Here is a 26,487-nt window from a genome sequence, read left to right as displayed (position 1 = left end):
GTGGTGCTTGTCTGCGTAGACGCTGAGCCGCAGCATGCCGAGCCTTTCGTTCGTTTTTATCCATCTCAGAAAGAGAATGTGTGGTATGGGACGTGGTTAAATACGCATCTGAGCATTTGACCGCAGCGCCCTCTTGTCTATAAACATTGTGCCAATGCATGCAAAGTTTAACGCGATTATATACGCATTTGACCGCAGCGCCCTCTCCTGTATAGACGTTGAGCGGCTTCATGCAACATTTCATCCGTGACATCCCCAGCTCTTGAGTTAATACCACGTCTCAGAGCCCCCTACTCATCCCGCAGTCATGGCCGAGTGGTTAAGGCGATGGACTAGAAATCCATTAAAGGGCCCATGAAACGGATTTTGGGTTGGGATAAATCATTTTAGATTGGGATTTTACGAATAGCACATCGTTCAGTGGGCCAAAAGAAAAAAGGTAGAAAGTCAAAAACCTGACTTTTAGTGTGAAAATTTGAAAACACAGCAGGCTATTTCGTACCTCCTCCCCTTCGTGACCTCTCTGCCGTTTCACTGTGATACATCCGCGGTCCCAAAAGCGCGTCATCGGGTCCAAACTGACGTCGCACGAAACCGGACGTCATTTAGTCCCTTCACCCCCGAGCTGATATTGTGGTGAAAGTTACGCGCTTGCCGGACCAATCAGCCGCCTCCGTTTCATCACCTGACCTCATTCTCTGCAGCCATATTTGTCACGCTTACATGGCAAAAGTGCGGCTAGCCCAAGGAGCACGTAGCTTTCACAGCACTGTCAGCTTAGGGGTGAACGGGGTAGGGAAAGAAACATTTTTCCGAATTTTGAGCGACGGGCTAATCTTCTAGGGGGACAATGGCTCTCTCAGAGCGAGAGGGGCCTCGCTTCTTTTCGTCTTCTTGAACTGTTTGGTGGAATGCGCGATTTATGAGTTGAGGAGGAAAGCGAAACAGGAAAAGGTTGGAAAAGCGTTTCATGACCCCTTTAAGGTCTCCCCGCACAGGTTAGAATCCTGTTGACTGCGCAAACATTTTTTCTTTTTTTAAGAATACAGATGGGATGGCAATGAATGTGAGCACGGATGCCGGACGGACAAGGCGACAGGATTCCCTAAGGAGCTTCGCCCCTAAAATAAAATTTCGAACGTCCCCCAATGTTAGTTGATCGCAGGACCCCCCAAATCCGAGCCCGCAGTGCTCTACCACTGTGCCAAGGGGGAGACTTGCGAAGCGACAGTTACTCCACAATGCCGAGGGCGGGAAGGGTTTAAGCAATTGCACGACGAAATCATGTCACATAATTTATTGTTATGAAAAAACTTTCTAAGAGCCGCAAGAGGATGGGGAAGCGGGCGAAACATGCGCATTCTGTGTACACGAAATTTAACCGTAGGATCAAAGTAAATCAAGCATTTAAATATCGGCTTACGAGTTTCTGCCTCTGGTTAACGTATAAATGGCCTGCCCAGGTTTTTTCAAGATGTTCTGCGGATGGTTATAGTTATGGTGAGCGCATTGGTGATGATTAAATTATCAGAAAAAATAAACAAAAAAGATGGACAAGACGAGACATCTTTTGACTTACAACAAACATTTGATGAGAGGCTGGCCTCTCATTAAATATTTGTTTTGAGTCGAAAGATGTCTCGTCTTGTCCATCTTTTTTGTTTATTCTTTCTGATAATTTAATCTGCGGATGCTTCGTTGACCGATATGTTTGTGTGGCACTGGTGAAGTACAAGTACCTGACCCACGATTTTACGAAGTATGGTATTCAGTTCAAGCTCCACACTTTACATTACACTGTAAGAGTCTCAAGACATGGAATGAGTACAAAAAGTGAATTTGGTTGTAAGGATATTTAGAGACTGCCACCAAATAAGGCAACCTGTCACTCACACAACAGAGAGGCAACATGGCCAGTGCAGTATGCCTGCCAACCTTGGGTCTTAACCGTGCACCACGCAGTGACAATTACACAAACACGCATCAGCGCAACGTCCATCCGCATCAAAACCAGCGGAAGTAAGATTTGAACTCGTACTGACACTGATTCCCCTACCCTCCTCCCTAAGAATTACTCGTTGCCATTTCATTATTTCATTGTAGCGAAGAGTAGAAGACAGGCATTTCTGTCATGGCTGCAAGTTCTGAGTCGGACTGTGCAAGGCTGTAGGTTTGCATTCCAAGTGGTGCCTCAGCAGTTAGTGCACATAGCATCATCTCTGGCATGTAATACGGCATAATCCACTTAAAACGATAATGGGAAAACCAGAAAATTAAATCGTTATAACCGATTATCGTTGCATCTGGGCGAGAAACTGATTGTTTCTAGTCTAGAAACTCTAAAAACAGATCGTTATAGGCGGTACATCGCTATATGTGGTATCATTATAAGTGGTGTAGCGTGTCTCCGCTCACTGCTCGAATGCATTCAAACACTGAGTAGGGACAGCAACCGCTAGCCTTTGCTCCTACCTACCAATCATTCCAATCAGAGATCGGCACCGAGGCGTCCCTGTGCACTCTCATTTCCTCCTCGCCCTCAGTTTTTCACTGTACATATAGTACTCGTCGTCGCAGAAAGGAAAAAAGGAAGCTTTGCAACTCATTCGTGCGCCGCACAATGTAGTTCTTACGGGCTTTGGTTGTTGAAGGAAGAAACAATGCTTTTGGCGTTCGAAATGTATATGTCTCGATGAAATAATGAGAAGCTAATCTGAGATGCACCTACACACAGCTTAATTCAACACATAAAGAAGGAAATCAGTGACGTTCCGTGAACAGCTGGACTGCGGTAGTTTTACTACGGTTCTTGAGGTGAATACTATTGGGTGAGTCAAAGGAATCAATGAATACTACCAGGTTTGAAGGGACCACATAAATAGGTTTTTTAACTTATTGTGCTGGGATTTACTACGAAGGTGCTTGGAGGCAGTGCATTCATTAATTGAGAGTATGAATACGTAAAACCTCTAAAGTAAAAAAAAAAGAAAAAAGAAAATAATACTTGGTATAGAAATTACAGAGAAGATGCAAGCGAGCTGGTGAACTTTCAACATTGTAAATCAAGGTTTGATAAGAGAGACTTCCGTGGCATAGTTGCACTCAAAAAAGAAATAAGAGACAATGATCTGGCCTTGTTGCAAACAGATAAGTCGGGGAAGTTTGGGGTTTTGCCGAGAGCAGTGTTTTAATCACAGGTGCAAGAGGCGTTTGATGGTTTATTCAAAATCAATCAACTGAACGTGAAAAACTTGAAAAAAGAAGTAATGAGCATACTGAAAGACTGCGAATTTTTTGACATAATGAAGTCTCTCGGAGAGAGGGCCCAGAGTTTGCTTTCAGTGAAGTTCTTCCTAAAGGATCACAAGGTAGGCTTTCCACTAAGGATCGTCGTGAATGAGTTGGGAACTTGGCAAGGCGCATTGGCTAAGTTTTTGCAAAAATGTTTGACAGCCGTGGAATTAGTGAACCCATTGGTACTGAAGAATTCGGATGAGTTGGTAGAGGTGTTGAATGGCTTTCATGGCAGGCCGTGTAAAATGTGTTCGTTAGACATAAAGGACCTGTACTACTCATTAAACCAGACAAAACTACTTCTTAGCGTAAGGGAATGGCTAGAGGAGAACTTAGTTAGATTCCAGTCAGCGACCGGCATTGACGTGGGAAGTTTCGTTGAATTGTTGAAAAGGTACTTGAGTTCGACCACAGTGGGGTATGAGGGATGCGAGTACGTGCAAAAAGAGGGTGTGTGCACCGGTTCGGCGATTGCTCCAGTTTGTCCGAAATTTATTTGAGGACTCTCGATCGAGAGGTTGAGATGTTTTTAAGTGGTATGCAGAAAGGAACCGCGATTGTTAAAAGGTTTGTTGATGATATTTTGATTTGCACTTTCAATGACCTCTCGGAAGTAAGAATTGTTAAGTGTATAAGAGACTCAATGCCTGAGTTAAAGTTTTCAATGGAAGGGCCAAGCAATGGATGCTTACAGTTTCTAGATCTTAGATTATTTCAAGAGGGTGGCCTGTGCTGGGATTACGGGAAGGCCCAGCCGAAACCGTTGTTGCCTTTTGCAAGCTGCCACGCAAAAACAGTAAAAAGAGGTGTCGTAATGTCGGTGTTGCACAACGCCTTGAGGAAGTCTTGTGCACATCGTTTACAATCAGCGTTGATGAGCCAGCAGTTAAGATTAAAGCTGGCAGGATACCCATCAGAGCTGGTTGAAAAAGTTTGTTCGGGGCTTACAGATCGGATCAGTGGCAAGGAACAAAAGAAAAAACAGCTGGAGAATTTTGTCGTTGTACCTTTTTACCATGCGGTTTCTCATAATTTGAAAGCGGTGGCATATCGTTTCGGTGTTTCGGTAGTATTTAAATCTGATTTTAAGCTAAGTAAGTTGACGCCTTTTACAAGAATTTTTGTGGGATATGTAAAGAAACACAGGGCAAGAGAGGTGGAGTGTGAGGCAGAAGTCGTGTACAGTATTCCACTCGAGTGCAGAGTATGTGGGCCAAACAAAGCGATGTATTAATGATCGTATTGCTCAGCACAAGAGGGCAGTCGCAACTAACTCGCAAAATTCGGAGATTGCAAAACACATAGATGAATGCGACGAGTGCAAGCCGCTGTGGAATAAGACAACGATGTTGGCAAGGGAGAGAGATGCACCTAAAAGAATCCTTATCGAGACTATTAAAATAAACAGTACAGCCAACTGTGTTAGTAACCCGTCAACATTTATAAACGAGGCAACGAAGAGATTTCTAAGCCTTTGAGTGTGTTTTGTTTGTGTGAGTCAGAGTTTCCCAGTTTTGTTTCCTTTTTGGGAGTATGTGTTTGCACGCATCTCTTTTAAGGTTCTTCAAAAATGTTTTTGTTGTAAACTTTTTTTTTTTTGGGGGGGGGGGAAGAGATAGGAGATTAGGAGCGGGGGGGGGGGGGGGGGGGAGAGGTTAGAAAGTACCGCTGCTGGTGGCCACACGCCTTGTCGCGTTTGATCGACGTCCTCAAGGTGAAAATTATGGGCTTAGTTTGGTCAAGATATCTGTAGAGCGGTTGTTGCTTCCCGCCTGGTGTCGGCGTCAAGTTTGAAGTTTGGGGAAAGTGATTCAGTCTGTGTCTGAGTTGGCTTGTTGATCGTGTTTACGAACTGCGGAGGGGGCAGTGGAAAGCGTGGGTGAGAGAGTAGAGTGTTTGACAGTGTGACGTCATGCGCCGAGGGATGGTGGTTAGGTGTCCTCATAAGCGAGGCAGGGGAAATAAATGTTCAGCTGAGTTTGAGACCTGTGTCTGTGTTGTGCCCTTTTTTCTTCTCCTTTTGTCCTAAGTCTCGGGTTTTACAATGTTAATACTTGGTATTGTTATTGAAAAAATTATTGCCAAGCCTTTTTTTCTCAAAATCAGAAAATCATTTTCGGCTATCCTGATATTTATTACGACTGAAAAACTGGTGAAATGAAAAGAAAACGCAATTGGCTTACCTATTCTTCACCTCATTTGGCTCAAATAAGTGCCACAGTGATACAAAATATTTTTAAAGTCTACACGCAATGTATACACAAACTCATCTCTGTTACGTCACGGCGCGGTGGTGGCGCGTCGGACGCACTGTCGGTCTGGGGCTGTGGGCGGAAGTGCCCGTTTGAGACGTGTATTCCTGCGTTGTTTTGAAAGGAACCAGACAAAAACCTGCCTTGTCGTCAAAATGCTGCGACTGGGGCTGTACCAAGAGAGTCGAGAAAGGTTTGAAGGTCAGTTTTCATGCGCTCGGTTCGTCCGAGAACGCGGATATGTGCCGTGAAAAGGGAAAACCAGACGCCGTCGGACCACGATTGCTTGGGCGGGAAGCATTTTGGGTTAAATTCACGGATACTACTGGCCATCAAATTTATTTGTTTGATTCCAAAATGAACGCCGTAAAACCGTCAAGTTGTACGGACCACCTGCGGACTACGTTTAGTGCGTCTTCAAGTTCAAACGGTCGCCTGATCGTTCGAACTGTCGTCTGCTCTTTCTAACGTTTCTGCTTGTCGTCTGCTCTTTTTAGAGGACACCGGCCCGTAGACCAAACGTGGGCCTGGTACTTGCGATAAGAATTAAGTGCAGGCCTTAAAAGACTTAAGTTTGAAGGTTGGTAAGCGGGCTCGACGTAAACAGTAGATACAAGGAGATGTTGATCATTGTTACCAGTGGCCATCACCGACTTGTTATGCCTGATACACTTGGTTAGATTCTGCTTGCGATTTTCAGTATCGACGTCGACCATCTCAGCTACGGTTCACGCTTTTGCAGTCCAAGCGACGTCGCTACTGAAAATTGCGAGCAAAATCTCATCACGTGAATCAGGCTTTAGCGCACGTTCTGCGGCGTCCACACGGAATGAATCGCCGCATGTCAGATCATTCACGCAAAGTTTTGCGGTGTAACGAGCCTCGTTAATTTCGCTGACGCTGCTCAAGTAGTCAGACATCGTTAGGAGGACGTAGAATCAACAGTTCCCACGCGAAAAAGAGCGCGGGGACTCACACCGGCGCCGACAACATCGCATTTCAATGGTTTGTTTATGGGCGACGGCGAGCTTTTTGCCCACACCCCCATCGCGCATGCGCGGCGCCGGCGGCGTCCGCTAGGGGCGCTCCGGTTTGTTTGTAAACATGAGTTGGTGTATAAGAAAAACATAGTATTTTTTTTTTTTTTCGTAATTTACTCAGGTGAGTTAATCTTTACACAATTTTAGCGAAAGCTTCTACCACCTTCCGGCACCTCAGTAGTAAGTCCTAGCGCAATACATTAAAGATTTATGCGGTCCCTTCAAACAGCCATTGATCCCTTCGACTCGCATGGTATTGTGCCAGTGTCAAGCCGAAGCTCAAGAGCGAACCGAAAGCTGACATTTGCGGGACACAAGAACCAATGCCAGCTCAAAAAATACACATTTTATGAATTGGGTTGTGCGTATGTTTAAAGAGCCTAGAACTTGGTCTGCCTGAACGGGCAACGAGTCTCCCAGCTGTAGATGGGAAATTTAGCCAGTGCAGTACAACCGCTAGCATTGGGTCTTTAACGTGCACCACGCAGTACTGATACACGACCGTACGCCGGTACAACGCTCATCCAGATCGAAACGGGCAGGGGTGGGGACTGAACCCAGGATTCCTGGGCTCTGCAGCGCCAGCTTTCGCTCTACGTGCTCCAAGCTGGTGTGCGCTAGCCCACTTGGCCACCGATCCCCCCACAAATTTTATATTTGACTGCTGTAAAATATAAAAAGTATACTTAGACCGTCGAGCCGAAGAGCAACCTACGGTCGAACGGACATCTACCGCATCCAGCCTCTTTCACGTGACAATACCACAAAGCAAAAAAAAGAAAGAAAAAACCCAACCAAAAATGTCCTTTTTGGTTCATCTTCAAATTAAGTAGAACTGGTTTAATTATGCTAACCTGTCTGGAGATATTATTCGGATGATATCTTCAATTACTTATTTCCTGATTACGGAGCAGTAAGAAACGGTGCATTAATTATGAGCAGAAATCAACTACCTTGCAAAGGTGGGTTCGTCTTAGCTGCAATTGTGGGCAGAGCTGCGCTGGTGGCTGGAAGACCATACGCCGCAGCTGGGGATGCCGGTACCGAAGAAAGCTGGAGGAAAAAAAAATCAACATGGTCTCAACTTTTCAAGCCAGAGCAGCAACTCGATCGGGAAGACATTAAATAGAGTGGCATACAGCGAAATCTCTAAGTATGACCGTCAGGGAGGGTCCTATAATAAGCAAGGGCTACAGTTGAGCTGCATGACTTAAGAATATCTCACTGCATATTACTACTACTCCAATTCGTTGAAGGCAATTTTTCGGGCAGCCTCTCTTATGGTACGTTTACACCTGAGAAGAAATCCGCTGCCGCGGGAGCGAATCCGCTCCCGGCGGCGGCGGCGACGAGCGGGTTGCGTTTACATCTGTTTCCTTCGAGCAGTGGCGGCAGCGCCGGCTGCGGCAGCGGTTCCCGTAACGTCTCGTCAAATACGACGAGAAGGCGCGAGAGTTCCCGCCTCGGCTCTCTCTCTCCCGGCGTTGCTGCTCCTGGAAGAATGCGTACTCGTGACGTAGGCAGCGTCGCACAGCGCAAGAATGGCATATCCGGTCAGCGAAACGCCTCGTTCGGCGGCAGAAATAGATCCCGGACCTAAACGGCTTGCCGCCGCGTTTTCCGCCCAGCGTTTCGCCCCAGCGGCAAAAGCTGGGCGGATTCGCTGGCGGATCCGCAAGTGTAAACGTACCATTAAACATGTGCCGGGGGAAAATGTTCTTTTATTATTTACGATATTGAAATAAAAATTTTACACTTTATGGTGCTTAATCTCCTCTTTATAAATCTGATGTTAGATTTGATATACTGTAAACGACTTAATTTTCGCGAATTTCGCGAATCACGTACAATTTGCGAAGAATAGGTCCCGCAAACAATTCCGGTAAAATGCAAACATATTGGAATTTATATTGAGATTCCACCGCATCGCGAAAATTAGAACCCGCGAATTATTCCAAAACTTCAGCTTTGACCTAAATCACGAAATATTGAGCCCGCAAAAAATAAGTCTTTTACAGTAGCTTGTCTTTTAAGTTCTCAATCCAATGTACGTCCAGAAAAAAAAAAAGTGCTCTTGTGCACATGCGACACGTGGCAGCACACTTAGAAAGCCCAGTAAATTAATTAACTCTCTTCTTTTAAACCGAGTGAAATGAACCACAAAAATAATGTGTGTGAAGCTTCATTTTAAAAATTTTAGAAATAACAAAAATGCCATTTCAAGGGGCTAACAAATGATTCTTAAATTATTTATAAATATAAAAATGTACACTGCAATGCAACCTAGATAGTTGCATTCTACATATTGTAAGGTACACACATGCCAAATTCGGTTGTGATAGGACAATATTAGGAACAGAAATTCTTGTGCACAAACTGCAAAGAGGCCTTAAAATTACATAAAAACAAAAACGTGTTCGAATGTTCCCATAGATGTGTAAATAATATACCCTTTGACGATGCAGCCAATAATGTTTTCTTAATAAACTTCCGCAAGAAACACACAGAGAAAAATGGCTCAGATTCATGCCATTCTGAACTGCCGGGAGGTCTTCAAATGCGCATTTGACTTAATTTTGCGATCGGAACCACATTAGTATCTTTATACATCAAGTATAAACACTTACGCAGTAACAAAAGAAATACATAAAAGGGACAACACAGATGACACTACATCACATTTTTCTTGCAAAATATTTCTGTTTCTTCGAGCCTCATCTCCTCTTAATGGGAAACGATAGCTTTTGTAAAAAATATGCTTAGTCGTCGACAAAACGAGACCGGCAGGGCAACCCTTTTGAAGTGCCTGCCCTCCAGCATGTGCTCCATGCCTTCCACTGTGCTTTGGCCTTGCATGCACAGCGTAAACGAGACATTGAAGCATTATTGAAGGTAAAAGGCTCACTCTGGAAGCTGGACAATTGAAGCTCCTTGCTGCCGTTCTCACCTGGTCAGTGACTATACAGAGCGCAAGTTTGTCTGCTTCTTGCACAGGAGTTGCAATGATGTCAAAACACAGAGCTCTTATTAACCGATTGAAAAGAATAGTGCGTAGACCTCAAGGCATCTTGCATTGAGGTCTACCCACTATCCTTTCTATCGAAGCCAATCAAAGCTCAATGTCGTTCTGACACCACCACAACTCCTGCGCAAGAAGCAGATGACTTGCTCTAAGAATAGCCCGCATGTCGTCCATACAACTTTTACACAAGAAGAACTGCAGAAAGACAGTCGGTGTAAACAAACGACCATGGCAAACAAACCCATCCACATCTTGAAGGCAGCGTCGGGTGACCTGCGTAAACTAACGATGGATGCATCTACGTAGAAAAAGAAGCCGTCACTTTCTTGGCTGAGCTCCGGCTTGCCAAAGCATTGGCATTTTCAATACTTACGCAAGGGCAAAATATACTTCCGTACTAACAAAAGGCAAAAGCAGAAATTAATTGTGGCCCGTATGCCTGCACCAAAAAAAAAAAAGCTTGGGATCCTGCTCAGGATTTAAGTCGCCCTATTTATACCCCAGCTAGGGATGGGTGAAGCATGCTTGAGTTAGGCATGGCTCAAATTCGTTAAACTATACAGGTTTTTACATGAGAGGAGATGGGGGTGGGGGGGGGGGGGGGGTTTGTATGGTATGGTTTGTTTTGTACTGATGTTAGAGGGTTAAGTTTGTTGTCAGTTAAATTGGAGCTAAAAAAAACTTGAGAATGGGCAGAAGCCAAACATAAAAAGAAGTACTTCAGTCGCAATTAGATTTTTGTTACAACTCATTTTATAACCTATAAGTTTGAAGAACTTCGTAACAAGAATTACTTTGTTAATAATCTTGAACTAGAGGGAAATGGCCAATATCCAATGCCACGATCAGGTGGCTCAATCCCACGCCGCCAAAGGTGTTCACTGAGGCTGTACGTAAGCTGTATAAAAGTCCAGCCCTTGAAAGTGCAGGACTTTTATACAAGGCGGCAGCCTAACTGACACACTTGCACCAATCTATTCGCATTCCAACTGGCATTGCCTTAGACGTTACCGACGCAGGTGGCTACACGTGCCAATCTAACTTAGCCAGACGATGCATTTGAAATGCTCCACGGCTTCACTCACTTGGGACGAAGAGAGAAGGCCAGCCGCATAGTCGGGCGTGACAGGAGCGGCGGAAGTTGTCGGCACCGCCGGGGCTTCCTTCTCTTTCTTCTGCATGTCGGGAAGTTCCTCTGCAAAGATGCATCCTTGTCAAGCTCATGCTAGGCAACCGCTGACGTAGCAAGAACGACCCAGCCAAACGGTCCGCGATGGGCGACCACTCACCTGTTGGCTTTTTCCTTCTTTTTGCGTCTCTGCCATAGCCGAGCGGCTGCTCGTTGATGTCCAGGAGCTGCGTGCAAAGAACAGACGTTAGAGGCATGGTGTGCAGCACATGTACTTGGAAACAACATTTTATATTTCAAACCAGAAAGGTTTGAGAGAAATGTGATTTTTCTATAAGAGCAGGTGAGCCGTTTCAAGAAGAAGATTGGCGGACTCGTGTTACAAAACAAACCATACTCAGTTTCACCTTACGTCCGGCCGCAGTGAATGCTCCAAGCCGTCCCAGCCAATCCAGCTCTGTTTGTAGCACATGACTATGCTTTCCGCATGTCACAACACTTCCTCTCTAGGTTCACGGGAAACTCACACGGCCTTGGATTGGCTCCGATGCAGCTGGACGTGTCATGAAGTGGAGTATTGGCTGTACACTTTCCGGTTTCAACCGTAAAACACCGATAAGCATCCGTCGGTGTCAAAAAATACAAGATCAGTTTAAACCGAAAAAGAACCGTTAGGTGTCAAAAATACAAAATTAGCTAAAACCGAAAAGCATTCATTTCTGGAAACGTCTGCTCCTGTTAGGATGTCTTTGTCAAATCCCTTCTTAAACTCAAACTCTCGGTATTTTTTTTTCATTAAATTTTTTCACCAATAATTGCCGTTTTTAGCGTTCGTCTGAAACTAATCCCCAAAATACGCCAGCTATATCATTGAAAAAAAGGAAAAAACACAGAAACAATTTTTTCTTTTCTCATAAATAAAAACTGGAAACTCTACGGCCTGGAAATAACAGACATAGCCAAGCAGGATACTGCGTTTACGGCATTCCTTCTTTTTTTTTTTTTTAATTTGGTGGTTGTTTTTTGGGGATTCAAGAAGAGTGGTTGTTTGGGCGAGTTGGTTTGACATCTTATACAATCTTGTGCGCAGCAAGGACGAGGACAAAAGAAGAGAACAGGACACAACAAGGTGCATATATCCCTTGTGTGCCAACAAGGCGCACAAGGGATATATTTTTTCAAAAAGATGTAATATTTTTGGGTGACTGTTTTCAGTGTCGGACCAAGAAATCGGCATTTGTTGGAACGTATGTTAAAGAAAATGGGGCACGGTGACACGATTCCTCAAGCTAGGAAGAATGCGGGTATGGCTCCATCGCTTGAAAAACGTCCTGGTACCGATAAGAACAAAACAAAGTAAGGGGTGTGGCCCTCGACGAAAGAAACAGCCTTGCAGACGGTTCAGTGTGAACCGTGTTCTGGGTCACCACAAAAAAGAAAAGAAGCTCTAGATAGAGATTCCTTTCCACGAAGCTTGGGATCTTATTCTTCAATGACGGCATTAATTTCGGGGTATTTCGGTTTTCCCAAATTTCAATAAAACCATTTCTGAAGTTTATTTTTTTTAGATTTATCGGTGCACACCGAAAACATGGGACCTTGGTCGGATTTCAAACCTGCAGCTCAGAAATCCATTGACCCACATGTTACCTCAAGGCAACCTATGGTGCTTTATCTGGGAGAGGCTGAGAGGTGCTGTGCAAAACCGGGAGGAAAAAATTTAAAGAGACCAAGGCCATCTCAGAGGGAGTCGTCCGTGGCACCACCTAGGATCGGCAAAGTAAATCTTCGGTGCCATATTTCCGTTTGCACCTTTGTTTTATTTATACTGTACCTTAAACCTTTAGTTTGTAACTCTATCCTCGGGGGTGATGTCAGTTTGAAGTTTTTCAAACTTTCGTTCAAACGTCCAAAGTTCGTCCAACCTCTAAACTTTGCAGGTTCAAAAGCTTGAATACCGCAGAATTTACCAGAATAATACACATGATAGTTGGAAAATTGTCAAATTTCTTAGCACAACAAATTCTAAAGTTTGAAAACAATAAAATTTCTTTGTGCAAATAATTCTAAAGCTTGAAAAACGTTAAGTTTCCTAACTAACATATTCAGTTTGGAAGTTTGACAATTTTAAGAACCCTGTTCAAGCCCCACAACTCAAACTTCAGTCCTCAAATAAAAAAAAAATTAAAAATAAAATAGTTACAGCATTTTTATTGTAAAGAGACACTGAACGCTCACACAACTTTTTTTTTTACAGTGCGGGAATCATTTGAGCAATTTACAAACAATCTTCTACTACCTTGGCATCGACGTCTCACAACTGACGTGTGCTTCGGAATCAATCCTAACTCAAAAAGAGCTTCACAAGGCAAACATTGCCCTAATATTTTTTTATTTTTTTAGTGCGGTGGAGAGGGGGGTAAGGTTTTCATTTTGTGACATATACTAATTCGAAAAAAAATATATTTTTAGGAGTTCAGTTGTTTTGCGTTCCGCAGTTTGTTTCGCGAGAGATACGACGTAGCGCGTAACCAACCTTAATCCCTCCGTCCTTCTTGTTCCCCATAGGCTTGGTGAGGGAGCGACTCAGCGGCGTTCCCGAATTCATCCTGTTTGCGCTGGTGGGCGTCTTAAAGCCGCCCGTGGGAACGCGGCTCGGGATCCCACGCAGCGGACCTGGGGCCACGGCAAGAGCACTGTATCAAGCCCAAGTTCCATGGCCCACACACACGCGCGCCCCGGCCATTCCAAAGGAGGCAGCCGAAGCAGTTGAGTAAAGGCCGGTCAGAAAGACTTGTGACAGCTAACGACCGAGTGCCTTAAAACCCCTCGGGATCTCTTATGAAGAGACAACACACTGGTGCAATCTGCGGGGACCCACCGAGCACCTGCGATTCCCGTGTATTTCTTCTTTTTCTCTCACATTGTTCTTTCTTTACTGGCTAAAAAAAAAAAAAACTTTCGACAAAGTGACATATAACCATATTTCTTGGATGGTACATGCATCTGATCTCGCAAATAGCACCAAAACATTCGCTTTAGAGAAACGCAGTTCCACGGCCACCTTACAGGTGGCGCCAGCATGCGAACGCAAGTGTGTGAGCCAGACTTAAAGCTGCAAACAAGTCTAATTGATGCCCCCCCCCCAGTGGTGACGGTGCTGCACCAAAAGGGTTCTACGATTGGCAACATGCTCACTATGACGTCTTCAGTAAAACCATCGGCCTCGGACACTCCACTTACTGGTCTGTAAACTTTGGCGGTTTTTGCACTAGTAAATGTTGTCACCACAAGTAGCACTGATACATGCAAGAGTAAAAAAAATTAAAAAAAAATAAGTGACAAAACATCACATGTTGGAAACAAAAATAACATTAAAAAATTTTCTTTTTTTTTTATTATTTCAGATTTACAAGGTATCAAATGGTTCTGAAACTAATTTTGTAGCGTAAAAAGAGAGGGTAGCACAGTGATGCACGTGCAGCAGTCGAAGATAGGGACCTTCGTGCCTCATTATACCAAAATGCGTCACTCTGAACATTTGGAGCTGTGCTACACGAGTTTCTGAGACCACTTGGACGGGCACAATGGCGATTTCACCGTGGAGTGCAAACCAGAGCGAGAGTGAAAACCAATTCTGTATCAAACTCGGCAAATGTGAAACAGAGACTTTTGAAATGATTCAGGAGGCTGGCATCAAAAAGCAGTGAATTTTGTGAAGTGTTCCAAGTTGTACTCACACTTCAGGAACGATCAGAACATTACTGAAAGACGAAGAGCAGTGGGGCGACCTTATCCAACCTCTCCTTTAGTCCAGTGACGTTCTGCCATCCTTGAGATGCAAGTGCCACTCAAAACACCTCGCACACTTCACTCACTGCTTTTTTACATAAGCTTTCTAAATCCTTTCGGACGTCTGTCTTAGACTTGCCGAGTTTGACTTGAAATTTATGTTTGTTCTCGCTTTGGTTTGCAGTCTATGGAGAGATCGCCATTGTGCTCGTGCTTGTGGTCAAACAAACTCGTGTAGCACAGTTCCAAATGTCCATAAAGGGACGCCCTTTGGCTTAATGTTGCAGGAAGGTCCCTGCCTTCCGAGTGCTGTGCACGCATCACTGTGCTGCGCTCTCTTTTTATGCTGCAAAATTAGTCTTCAACCTTTGGATCACACTTCACATCCCCCTTTACGTAACATTTTAATTATACAAAATAATATAGCCCTTCCAGTAAAGTTAACTTTGCTGGAATCAGGCCGAGTCACCCTCTGGAAAAGAGCACACCACTTCCCCTTATACTTACTGGAGTCGTTGAGATTCTTGGTGAGACCCCGACACCGGATTGGCACCGAGGAAGACGAGGTGTTGCGTTTGGCGTTGGAGAGGGCATCTTGTGCTAAGGAACAGAAAGAAGAGCAACAACTGTCAACAGGCAACGAGCAATGCAAACGGGTGTCGCACTGTGCCCGTTTTCGTCGTTCACATGTTTGGTAATGGATATAGTACTCCATCAATTTTTTCAGCTAGACAAACAATGTTTTCTGAATACCCTTGCTTTCCCCTTCCCAGTATACTGTGTAGTATTCCAAAATTTCAGGTAATTATTAAGGAAATGGCAAATGAAGGCAATGCCAAAACCAACATTTAGAATTTCCTCACACTTTGCGCTGGCGTGACGCCGCAGACAGGCAGTCTTAATCCATGGTAGAGTCACAGCAATAGCTCTGACATTTCGCGGCTAAATTGTTGGGCATCGGCGTCACATTCACACACCGTGGAGTGCGTAAATAAAAGCGTTCGAAACAAAATAGACACTAACCCTTTTTTTCCGCACCATTCCGAACCCTTTTGTTCCTTCTTTGTTCCGGAGAGCGTGAATGCACGTCTCTCGGCACGAGCTCTTGGCATTGGTAGTACTACGACGGAATTTTGTCATCGGCTATTTCTCTGTATTTTTCCAAAGAGCGCGTGCATTAGGCATCGGGTACTACAAATTCCGAATGTTTTCATTTCTTTTTTTGTTCCAGAGCACATAAAAGTGCATCTTCTGGCACGAGCTCTCGACATTGACAGTGCTACAACAGCATTTTGTTATCAGCTATTTTTTGTTTCCAGAGAGCACAGTCAGCAGGCTTGGGTAGTACAAAAACCCAGAGTAGAGAGCAAGTTATTAACGTTGTGGCATAGCTCAGTGGTAACGTCTCCACTTCACATGAAGCGCACCCAGGTTCGATCCCTGTGGGCGGCAGGCAATCGTTTTCCAGGATTTTGCAACGTCGGCGACGGATGCCCTATATCGCCAACTACAACAGACGTCGTTTCGAGTGGTGGGAGGAGCCCATAGCAGCTATTGCTGCAAAAATCAAAACCCTAGTCATGAGCATCTTTTGAAAACGCAAGCAGAGGGTTGCTTCCCTACCCCCTGCCTTCCTTCTTCCCCCCATTCCCCCCTTCCCCCCTCCCCAAAACCTCTTATTGTCCCGAAGTAAATCCGAAGTGGAGGAATTGCATCAAATTGTAGCCGGCAAATGCCCTGCGTAACAGAAGCTGTATCTATTGTGGACAGGCGGCATTTTTTTTTAGCTACGCAAATTAGATACATATTCAGAATACCTTGGATTTACACTTCTCAGCAAGCTGTTTATTGCCTGTAAAATCTAAATAGGTACAAAGGAAACGACAAATGAATGTTATGCCAAAACCAACATTCAAATTCTCCCACGCTTTTCAGAGGAGCGACGTCACGCGTTTTAAAACATGAAAGTTGAGCAGGCAGTCTAAGAAACTCAGCACTTTGCTTGTTTTGCCGGCGTGAGGTTCCCTAGCATTTATTTCACACCATCAAACCTCTTAAAACCCGTTGGGAATATGCTGCACTGCCCCTGTATTACAGCACTTGTTGTGACGTTTCCAGCATTGTAAGTAGCACTCCGGCCTTTCTTTTTTCATGGCCCCCGATGTGCATCGAAATTAACCAACCCTACCAAGCATCACTTAATTAGCAACCCAAATATTAGACCAAAATAAGTTTTTTTTTCACAAAGTTATTGAAGTAATAAATTTGGTACTCACAGTTCTTTTTTTTAACTGAGAGTCTCTAGTGGCAACAATGAAAAAGTGATAACAGCGGCAGGCCGGGGTTCACTCTCTCGACTGTAGAATTTGTTCCCAACTGATTACAAACAGTTTAATGGTGTCAAATTACGCTTTGGATGCTCGCTCCAGCACTCAGTGTGGAAGCACGGAATGGCTGCTTGGTGTACCCCTTTGCCTTTTAGACTGCCCGCTCGACGTCCAAGCATTCCTGCCGGCTGATAACAACAAGACACTGAAAAGTGTGGGTATACTTGAAAGTTGGTCTTAGCATCACCTTCATTTGCCTACTTCACAATAAACTATTCTGAATATTGTAATATCAAATGGCATACCAGAAAGGGTAAAGGCCGGGGATCGAGAAAACATGGTCAGTCGGGGTAGCTCACAAAGCCGCCGGAGCACCCCTTTAAGGTTGCTGTCATTGTATGGCCTACCGTTTCGACAAAAGAGGACAGAGAGAGACCTTACACTTTTGGAGAAGCTCGGCTCGAAGGGCGGCAGACTTGGGTTTGCGCTTGAGAGCGAAGTGCTTGACGGGTTGTGGGAGCTGGCCCACCAGGGCAGTGAGGGCATGTTTGTTCAGGTACAGGCACTCGAGGGGCAGGATATTCTTGTCGGCGTGCTTCTTCACTGCACCAGTTGAACATTTGTCGAAAGAAAGAAATAATCAAAAGTCAAAACTGGAACTGAGAAACCAGAACGGGCTTGGTGACGTAGGAATGTGCGGCAGCCACGGGAGTCATAACGACTAAAGGCGATTCTCACGCTTGCATTGGCTTACGGCCGAGTTCTTGCGATCTCCTAGGCCCAAAGAGGGCGCTGGCACACTGACACAGTCTATGAGCTGGCCCCAGAACTGCATTTCACTGAAACGAAGGTTTTGCAATCTTTACGAGACCAAATGTAGTAAGTACTGTCCATGAGAGAGGGTCGTTAATGCCATTGTCAAAAGTTTTTCGAGCCAATAAAGAAAAAATGGCGCATGCAAGAAAAGTGAGAAATGTACAGAAATCACGAGTGTTCCACGGCCCCACTGTGTCCTATCCTTGTAAGAGATCACAAGAGGTTGTAAGCATTCGGTAGTAAGCCGTCTCAAGCATGTGAACCAACCTTAAAGTGACCAAAAAAACAATTTTGAACTTTTTTTTTTTTTTTTTTTTTAGAAGAGGGTGTTTTTCATACCTGTAGGGACCTAGCACTGTGCTCAATCTTTTTATATGATTTTCCAAAGCCTATTATTTTGCTGAAAATAAATTGACAAAACAGCAACTGATGTTTAGTCTTCCCGCTGTACGACCTCTCCTAAAGAAGAAGTGATGTAGACGACGAACCGTTTGTTTCAGCAGAATTTAGCGGTTGTGAGCGCGGCTGGCGCAGTGAGTTGTAGCGGTGCTTTGCGGTTTGAGAGCGTTGAACCTCCTTGCAACTGCACAAACTTGTAAAAACCACCTGCCAAACTACTCCTTGAAATGGTTGTAACGCATCACACGAAGCATGAATGACCAGGTGACTCGCAATCATTTGTCGACACAACGGCGTCAAACGCCACTGTGCGTACACACCTCATTTGTTGTCGACATCGCTTGCACTGTTACATTACGAAAAACGATCATTGTTGCATGTCACTGTTACATACCAAGTAAGACAGAATACCATGACAGGCTTAACGAGGACGCCATTAGCTTTACCACCCCAAACCTCACACAAGTACGGCCCTGGTTGAGGAGGCTCGGTGTAAACGCAGCAGCGTCCCGGGCTTGAGCAGCGGCGCATGCCGATGTTTTCATAGCTGCATATTCACTCATAACACTTCAGAACACCACAGGTACAGGAAGGTCTCGTTGGATGAAAGGCTAGATGGATGTGCAGGAAAAATTGTGGCGTGCTGACGAGGTCTGACGGAAGCTTTTTAACATGAGTACTGGAAACTGCAGCGCATCAGCCTGGAACAGTTCGTGCAGCTCCCTTCATGTATGAACCAAGAATCGAGTGACAAAAAAAAACAAGAAAAATACAATGATGCACCAACTTTGTTTTTCTCACCAGAAAAAAAAAAATTTGTCTCTACATTAAATGTTTCTTAAGTCAATATAATAGGTGCTCGACTATTTCAGTCCATGCTTCCACGGACTGAAATAGTGTTGTATTTCTATTGCAGTAAACCTCTTTAAAAAGTATATAAATCCTGTTGTTATTGAATTAAAAAAAAAAGAATATCTTAACAACTCTTAATTGAAAACAAGGATGAGCTGACTCCGTTCACTTCAACCAATCATCTGACGAGCCTGTCTTTTTCTCGAAGTCTCGGGTGTTGCTGTTCATTGATCCCAGCATGATTATTACTGGATCTGTTAAATTAATTTGTGCGGTGTGCAAGTGTATCTTCGGGCTACAACTTCATCGACATTAGTAAAGTTGACATTTGGGCTAGTTGGTAGTCTAACATATTGAGGTATTTAGCACACAAGGTAGAGAGAAGAATGACAGGACAGAAAAGAGCACTATTCACAACTACATTTACTGACAAGAAAGGAAGAGACCATTATTCCATGAGACCAACATCTTGGGGAAGAACAAAGACAATAGTAAAGACAAATTGACCCGCGAGGTATTGGAGGCCTTCTACATCCTTTGTGAAGACAGGAACTGTATTAGCGTTGAATCTGTAACACTATCAAACAAGGAAAGGGAATTCCTTGAACAAACAATGAAGGGCCCACATGAGCCTGGATAAACTAGCCGCTATCATTCACGGGGCTGTGGTAGATGCACGAGTCCGCGGCGGATTATTTGGGTTTTTTTCTCTTCCTTTCTTGTCAGTAAACATAGTTGTGAGTAGCTCTCTTTTCTGTACTGTCCTTCTTCTCTCTACCTTGCGCGCTAAATACCTCAATATCATCGACATTACCTGGACACACGTGACATCGATACAGTCTAAGCTCGTTATAACAGACCTTGATTTTGACCAAGATTTTGGTCTGTTGTAACAGGAGTATGTTGTATGAAAATATGAAGTTGAGTCAATAGAATGTAGAGGAAAACCAACTTAAATTCACAAATCGGTATGCTATATCCACACGTCTGTTGTAATCAGGTCTGTTGTAATGAGCGTAGACTGTATATCAATCAATAAACCAAACTCCTAAATCGTCTTTATTGTCTTTCTAAAGCATTCAACTTTTTTTTTTCTTTTTAAGTAATAGTGTTTAGGGTGTTTTCAGTGGTCATAAACATTACTCTTAATTCTGAATATGTGCCTTAGATAGCTCAGAACTTCGAACATAGCTTGGGTTTTGTGTTGCTGCTGCACGGGACCCAGAATCAATTCAAACCACAAATATCTTTTTAGCAGTTGGGGCTTTACACATATTGTTTCAATAAAAATTTTACCAAGCATAAACAGCCTGTAGGCGTCCCTTTAAAGCCCACCCACAAAAACAAATTCTTCCTGGCAAAAGATTTCTCTTCATTTGTTTTTTTAATTTTCGCCTCCAATTTCCTTTTCACTTCTCGAGAGTTTCTTTTTAGGAAGGACCATGTACTTATTTCATTCCTAAGCTGACGGTACAGTGGAAGCTGAGTTCTCGTAGGACCAGTCCTATGTCTATTTTTATCTATTTCTAGCCACACGATTATGTTCCCGTCCATACACACGCGCAAGGAGCAGGGTCAGGTGATGAAAGGAAAATAGTTTATTGGTCCGGCAAATGTGTAACTCCCACAGCACTCTCAAATCAAGAATTAATGATTGTTGTTCTTTTTTTTTTTTTTCTTTATAGGGCCTGCAGCATTGAGCTGTTCGGTGTGTATTCTTTTTTTCAATTTTTCTCGTTATGCGCCAAGCTAAGTTTTGGCGGCACGGTGTATGTTCAAGAGCACAGATGTGGCACCAACAAATGACGACGACTCACATATAGTGATGCAAAACTATTGATGGTACTATCGACACTATAGATAGAGGAAGCCAAATTTAACTATCAATAGTGAAAAAACTATTGATAGTGCTATTGATAGTAGACTATCGTAAAACTATCAATACTACTATTGAAAGTGTACTGCTAATAGTAGACTATTGTAAAATTACCGATAGTCGGCTATCGTGAAATTGTCTATGGTTGAATATAAGGAAACTATTGATATCCAACTATCGGAATGCTATTGTTGGGGTTTCATTAGGTGACGGACAAAGAGCGTCCAGGAAATGTCGTGTAGCTGGGAGAAAAACGACCCTGCGATTACAGACTTCTACATACCGTAAAACACCGAGCAAGCGCCCACTCAAACTTTGGAGATAATCGCAAAAAAAATGGGGGATGGGCGCTTGTCCGGTCATCAATTTTACATATCAATGTACTGTGCACATTTTGTCGGATCTTACAAATTTGGTAATGGGCGCTTAATATGGAATGGGCGGATGCGCAGTATTCTACGGTAATTATCGACGCACAATCTGAAGACTATTGAAAAACTATAAAAAAACAGTAAATCCTCCTTGAACAATTGAGAAGGAACTATTAAATCAACTTTTGTGTATTATTAAAACACTATGAAAAAAAGATATCAACTTGATAGGTTGTCCGTTTTTTTGCTGTTTTACATCGCTTTCCAGGATGCACCCTTTGCTAAGTAAACTATATATGTCTTGCATAAATTAGAAACCCTGCTTGAGTATAATACTAGCGATGGTATAGAATGTGCAGGTATGGGGACATGACTTTACCCGGATAAAAAGTTAAGTGTGGCATTTTTTCAAAACATACAGGTTGCAAAAAAGAAAGGAAACAAAATTAACTTTCGAATTCCCAAGCCTTTTTCACTGAAATATTGCCTCATTGCCAACAATAATGTTACTTGTACCACAAGAAATTTTCGTTTTATCATTTATTTTTGATCTAGTTAACATTATTTTCCAAAACTTATTGTATTAGAAGAATGGAAAAACTAAAAGTATCAGTAACCATGTTTTCTTGGTATAAGCTTTTTATCTGGTAATGTTCAATTCGAAGTCTGCACAACAAAATATATGTTATATTTACTGATTCATATATATTTATTTATAGATTATGTGACTGCTTCTGTATTTTGAAATTGCTTTTTATACAACAGGTAAATATTTTCCCAGCCCACATTATTAAATCTGCCGAAATAGAACCAAACAAGAAGCGCCAACATATCATGGCATACAAGCCTCAGCACTTTCATCAACAGCTAATTCTTGATTTTCGGGAATTCGCTATTCATTCATTCATTCATTCATTTGTTTATTTTCTCTGCTCATAAACAGCTTGACGCCCTGATGCACAACAAAATGTTCAGAGGTTAGTCACAAAAAGTATTAAAAGCTAGGAAATTTGGGTTAAAAACGTTAATATCTGCTCCACTGAGGGTACTGTAGAAGTGTTGAATACGGGTCGTGGAACTGGTTGGGATGATGTGATTAATATGGAAAGTCGGAGAAACCCGCAAAACTCGACTCGGAACATGGATATTAATAGCAGATGAAAGATCTGCTATTAATATTCTCAATTAATAATCTAAATGGCCATCAGGAGAAAAACAAATTATGATCCCCAGCAGACTGCTTATTTTTACCTGTCAGGGGTTAAGGCTATGAAAAGGAAGATGTGTCAATTGAATCATAAAGGAAACACAAATGTGAAACAAACTTGTGAAAACACTGATGCTAAATATCTTCAGCAAGTGTTTTTTCTAGTTCCAAGACAAATAAAGAAATACTGAATATACTGAATAGTTTTATAAATGTGGGCATACAAAAGTGTGAAGCTTGATATCTGGACCCAATGAATATAGAAAATATGTGCATAGAAAAACTAGCAAACCGCCATTTTTGTTTTACCTCTATTAATTGTATGAGAATGCAACTCCATGTTTTGGTTTGTTTCCTTTCAATTTTATGTTTTAGAGCGCAGCTCTTAGGTGCCCGTTTCCGGCTTGAGCGGCGTCGCCGTTGACGTAATCGCGCAATGACGGTAACCATGATGCTGAATTCCCCGCTAGATTTGTAGGAAAAAATTTCCCGGCTAAATCTAGCGGAAAAACTTTCCGTGCTAAATCTAGCAGAAAAAATTTCCCCGCTGCGGGAAAAAATTTTCCACTAGATTGAGCGGAAAAAATTTGCTCGCTAAATATAGTGGAAAAAATTCCCCGCTAAAGTTAGGGAAAAAAATTGCCCCGTTAAATTCCCACCAAATTTACACGTGATGCTCTCACCAAAGATGCGCATTTTCTGCGATTTGCATTAAGCACACGTCGATCCACACCCATGTTAGTAGTGGGGGAGTTTCCCCTTCCTCCCCTCAGTACCCTTCCCTTACCCTCCTCAAGAGCTGCACTCTAATTCGGCATTACAGGGGATTGTAAACGTCTTTCATTTTTTCCCAAAACCATGCGCTGTCTGCCGGTACAAATCTGTCATCATTCCTATTTTGGGTAATGCTTCTTAAATTTTCCTAGCACTTGACAGTGCTAGGAAAATTTATATTTATCTACAGTTGACTAAAAGCCAACTCTTAATCATACTATTGATTGCACTAACACTATTGATAGTCAACCATCGATAATACTATAGATGGTACTATCGATAGTACTATTGATAGGTCACCATCGTGATCTTATAGGTCACATTTCCACAAAAAAAAACCAACTAGGAATGACTGAGACGATTAGCCAGTGTTCCATTTAGCAGCCCCAGAAAAATACACAACTGGTCACACGGCGCAAAAAATTAGGCCATCCCACGTGACGCAAGCAAGCAAGCAACTGCCGTTAAAATATCATGCAGTCTGAACCAACCGGCCAATACCAAATAAGCGGATCTTGGTCGCAAGAGTAGTGCGCTTCCCGCGGGCGTCAATAACTCACCAAACTTTCTCAGGTCATTGCAGAGGTCCACGAAGACGCCAGAGTTCTCCTCGATGTTGAAGTTGAGCGTGCCGGTGCTTGGAAAAGAACGCAACAGTTCGGCCAGCATGCTGACCCACTGGTCGCTGTCCGCCGAGGCCACCTCAAGTATCTCTTCCAGCTCGACTTTCCACTGCCGTGCCAGAAAACACAGGGACATGTCAGTCGGTAGCAGAGCACAATCCTTCAAACCACGTCACTTTCTTTACAGGAGAAAAAAAGTGTATATACCGGGAGTGGCCGTAAGGAACTGCACATTTGGCACACCTTGCCAAAATCAAATTTTAACATACGCTCCTTAAGTTGGGAAAGCAAACGCCATTTCAAAAAGGTTTGATACGTCTATTTCTTTTAGAGCTCAACTCAGAGGTGGTGAAATATGAAAACTTGAACAAAGATAGCGGCCATGTATTTCCACTGTCCTATACCTGATGTCCGTCGTCTGCACACTGGTTAGTGAGCTTGCTCCTAGGTGGGAATCGTTCATTTATTTCGTTACAATTATTACTTATCGCGATTATCCCGCTCGTCACCAGATTCTATGTCGTTCTTAGCGTTAGCGCATTCAGCAAGCCACCCGGGAGTAAGCACGCAAACCAGTGTGCAGACGACGAACAGGCTGGTTAAAACATGGAAAATGCACCGCCGCTGTTTTTGCTTTCTTTTTAATATTTCAACACCTCTAAGTTAAGCTCAGAAAAAAAAATAGCCATAAAATTTATTACGAAAAGACGTTTAAGTTAAAAATTTTAGGTATGTACGTTCGGAATTAAAAATTTGCACAGCACGCCAAATGTGCTGGTCCCCGCTCCCTATGTGCTAAATGCTTGGTGGTCGAAATAGGCGGATTTAAACGATTTAAACCGAGCGCCATAACGCGATTCAGCCGTCGAATACACACATACACACACAGACGGCAATCGCCAATCGCAGTCTTTTTTTTTTTTTATATATAATTTGAATTTTGCACAAATTATTCGTGTCAACGCTTCGTAGAAATTAGTTGTACGGTGGGGATGCACACAACAGCAAGCGGAGACGGGAGCTCACGTTCTCGCTTGTCAGGATCGCAAAGCGACCGCGCGCTGCGCGCTGAACAAAATCACATACCCGAAGTTGACAAAAGCTGGCGATTTCTTTCGACTTTAGCAGCGAAAACAACAGTTTGTGATGCGTATTAGGCAATCACTGATCACCAAAAAACGCAAGCTGGAAAATAAAGAGCAAGCTGCAGAAATTACAGGCGCAAGCATCGCTGCGGTCGCCGCGGTGTAGGACCGTCGGGGCCGTGTGGCCGTGTGCAAGATGCAACAGTCGGCTGGGCTGTCCGCAAGCTTGTAATGTGATCGTACACAAGACACAGCTGGTATGTTTACAAGCCGCAAATGGATAACCGTGTCACCAAAATAGGTTTTATAGCCGAAAGCGTCGTTGCCGGAGCGCCAGGGCGCCGTTACGCGACGGCACGAGCGGGGAATGCGCCGCGGAGTCCGAGATCACGGAACGATAAATCCAGCTTACCTCTTCGACATTGCGCCGCGGAATGTGCAAAAAGGACAGGAGCAATTTCAGCTTAACCTGGGACTGCAGGTCGATGAAACACTCTCGTATGTTTTTCAGGACGTCTTGGTTCAACTGGGAACATATGGAATAGCCGGACCATAAGTCGTTGCTTGTCCCAAGCTTATTATGTAGCCACAGAGATGTGTCGCTGTCGCGCACGTGCGCCATCTTGGATCGAACAGATTTTCAGCCGCCATGTTGAGAACGACATAGCCTCAAACCAGGCTTTCGGGGCTTCGTTGGCTTCGTGGCGAAGCTTTGTCTCACTGCCGTAGCATTTGGTTCGGCGCTCAAATCGCTTCCGATGTTTACGGATGCTATGCTACTGATATGTGGCAACGATTTTGCTCCAAGTGAAGGTTTCGGTTGCGTTCCTTGCGTGCGTATCGTATTTGCTGACGAGCGCTCGGTAATAAGGGGAGTTTCCGAGAAAGGAAAACCTCGGCACGGTTTAATCAACACGGCATCGCAGATAGCTCAAACTCTGAGAATGTGCCACTAGCGGTTGGGATAGAACGCCAAAGTTTGAGAACAGGACGTTTCCTGCCGACGTCCACCGAAGCCTAATATCGTCAAAATAAGAAATGACACTGTGGGCGCCTGTAGCACATATTTTAATTTGAAAAATAGCTTGTCAGCAAAAAGGTAATATTGCTTTCTCGCTAAAAAAAAGTTTTTTTTTTTTTTTTTTTTTTTTTTTAGCGCCCGCATTGTCATTTATTGTTTTGATGATATTAGGCTTTGGTGGACGTCGGCTTATACAGAAATTTCGTTCTTCTCAATTTTCTTTTGATGCAGCTAGCGTCGTGTACTCAAACTTTACCGTTCTATCCCGACCGCTAGCGATCACATTCTCATCGAGTTCGAGGTTTTTGCCATGAATATTTTATTTACCCGGGCCGAAAAACACGGCTCTTTTCTTGGGAACTCTCTGTACTAAAGGTTCACCGCTAACACCACCTGCCGGCATCTTTTGTCCTAGTCACAAAGCCTAGCCACTAGCCAGGGCCCCGCGGCTTGACCCAGTCTTCCGGTGCTCACGCGGCGCCTTCAGCTTGAGTCAACGGCACTAAAACGCTCAGTTGGAAAACCCGGTCCACTCCCGTCCACCGAGACCAAACTAAATACGATAACAGCGCCGCCCTTTATGGCCGATTCAAACGACGGACTGATC

At 43.7% G+C, this 26,487-nt stretch overlaps 1 protein-coding gene across 1 annotated transcript in view; it reads right to left on the bottom strand.

The window, feature by feature from the left end:
- Positions 1 to 25,543, bottom strand: part of LOC8053225 (negative elongation factor A) — a 38,194-nt gene extending 12,651 nt beyond the window's left edge. Inside the window, exons 1-8 of the mRNA XM_029975667.4 lie at positions 25,272 to 25,543; positions 23,712 to 23,883; positions 17,298 to 17,459; positions 15,037 to 15,129; positions 13,274 to 13,413; positions 10,898 to 10,964; positions 10,694 to 10,803; positions 7,540 to 7,639 (exon numbers count right to left, since the gene is read on the bottom strand). Coding sequence (XP_029831527.2) covers positions 7,540 to 7,639; positions 10,694 to 10,803; positions 10,898 to 10,964; positions 13,274 to 13,413; positions 15,037 to 15,129; positions 17,298 to 17,459; positions 23,712 to 23,883; positions 25,272 to 25,481 — 1,054 coding nt within the window. The 5' untranslated portion in view covers positions 25,482 to 25,543. The remainder of the gene's footprint in view (positions 1 to 7,539; positions 7,640 to 10,693; positions 10,804 to 10,897; positions 10,965 to 13,273; positions 13,414 to 15,036; positions 15,130 to 17,297; positions 17,460 to 23,711; positions 23,884 to 25,271) is intronic.
- Positions 25,544 to 26,487: the final 944 nt, after the last annotated feature.

This window comes from Ixodes scapularis, unplaced genomic scaffold (assembly GCF_016920785.2).
Source record: "Ixodes scapularis isolate PalLabHiFi unplaced genomic scaffold, ASM1692078v2 PGA_scaffold7__128_contigs__length_106722199, whole genome shotgun sequence".
Taxonomy (NCBI): Eukaryota; Metazoa; Arthropoda; class Arachnida; order Ixodida; family Ixodidae; genus Ixodes; species Ixodes scapularis.
This window is presented reverse-complemented; position numbering and strand designations above follow the sequence as displayed.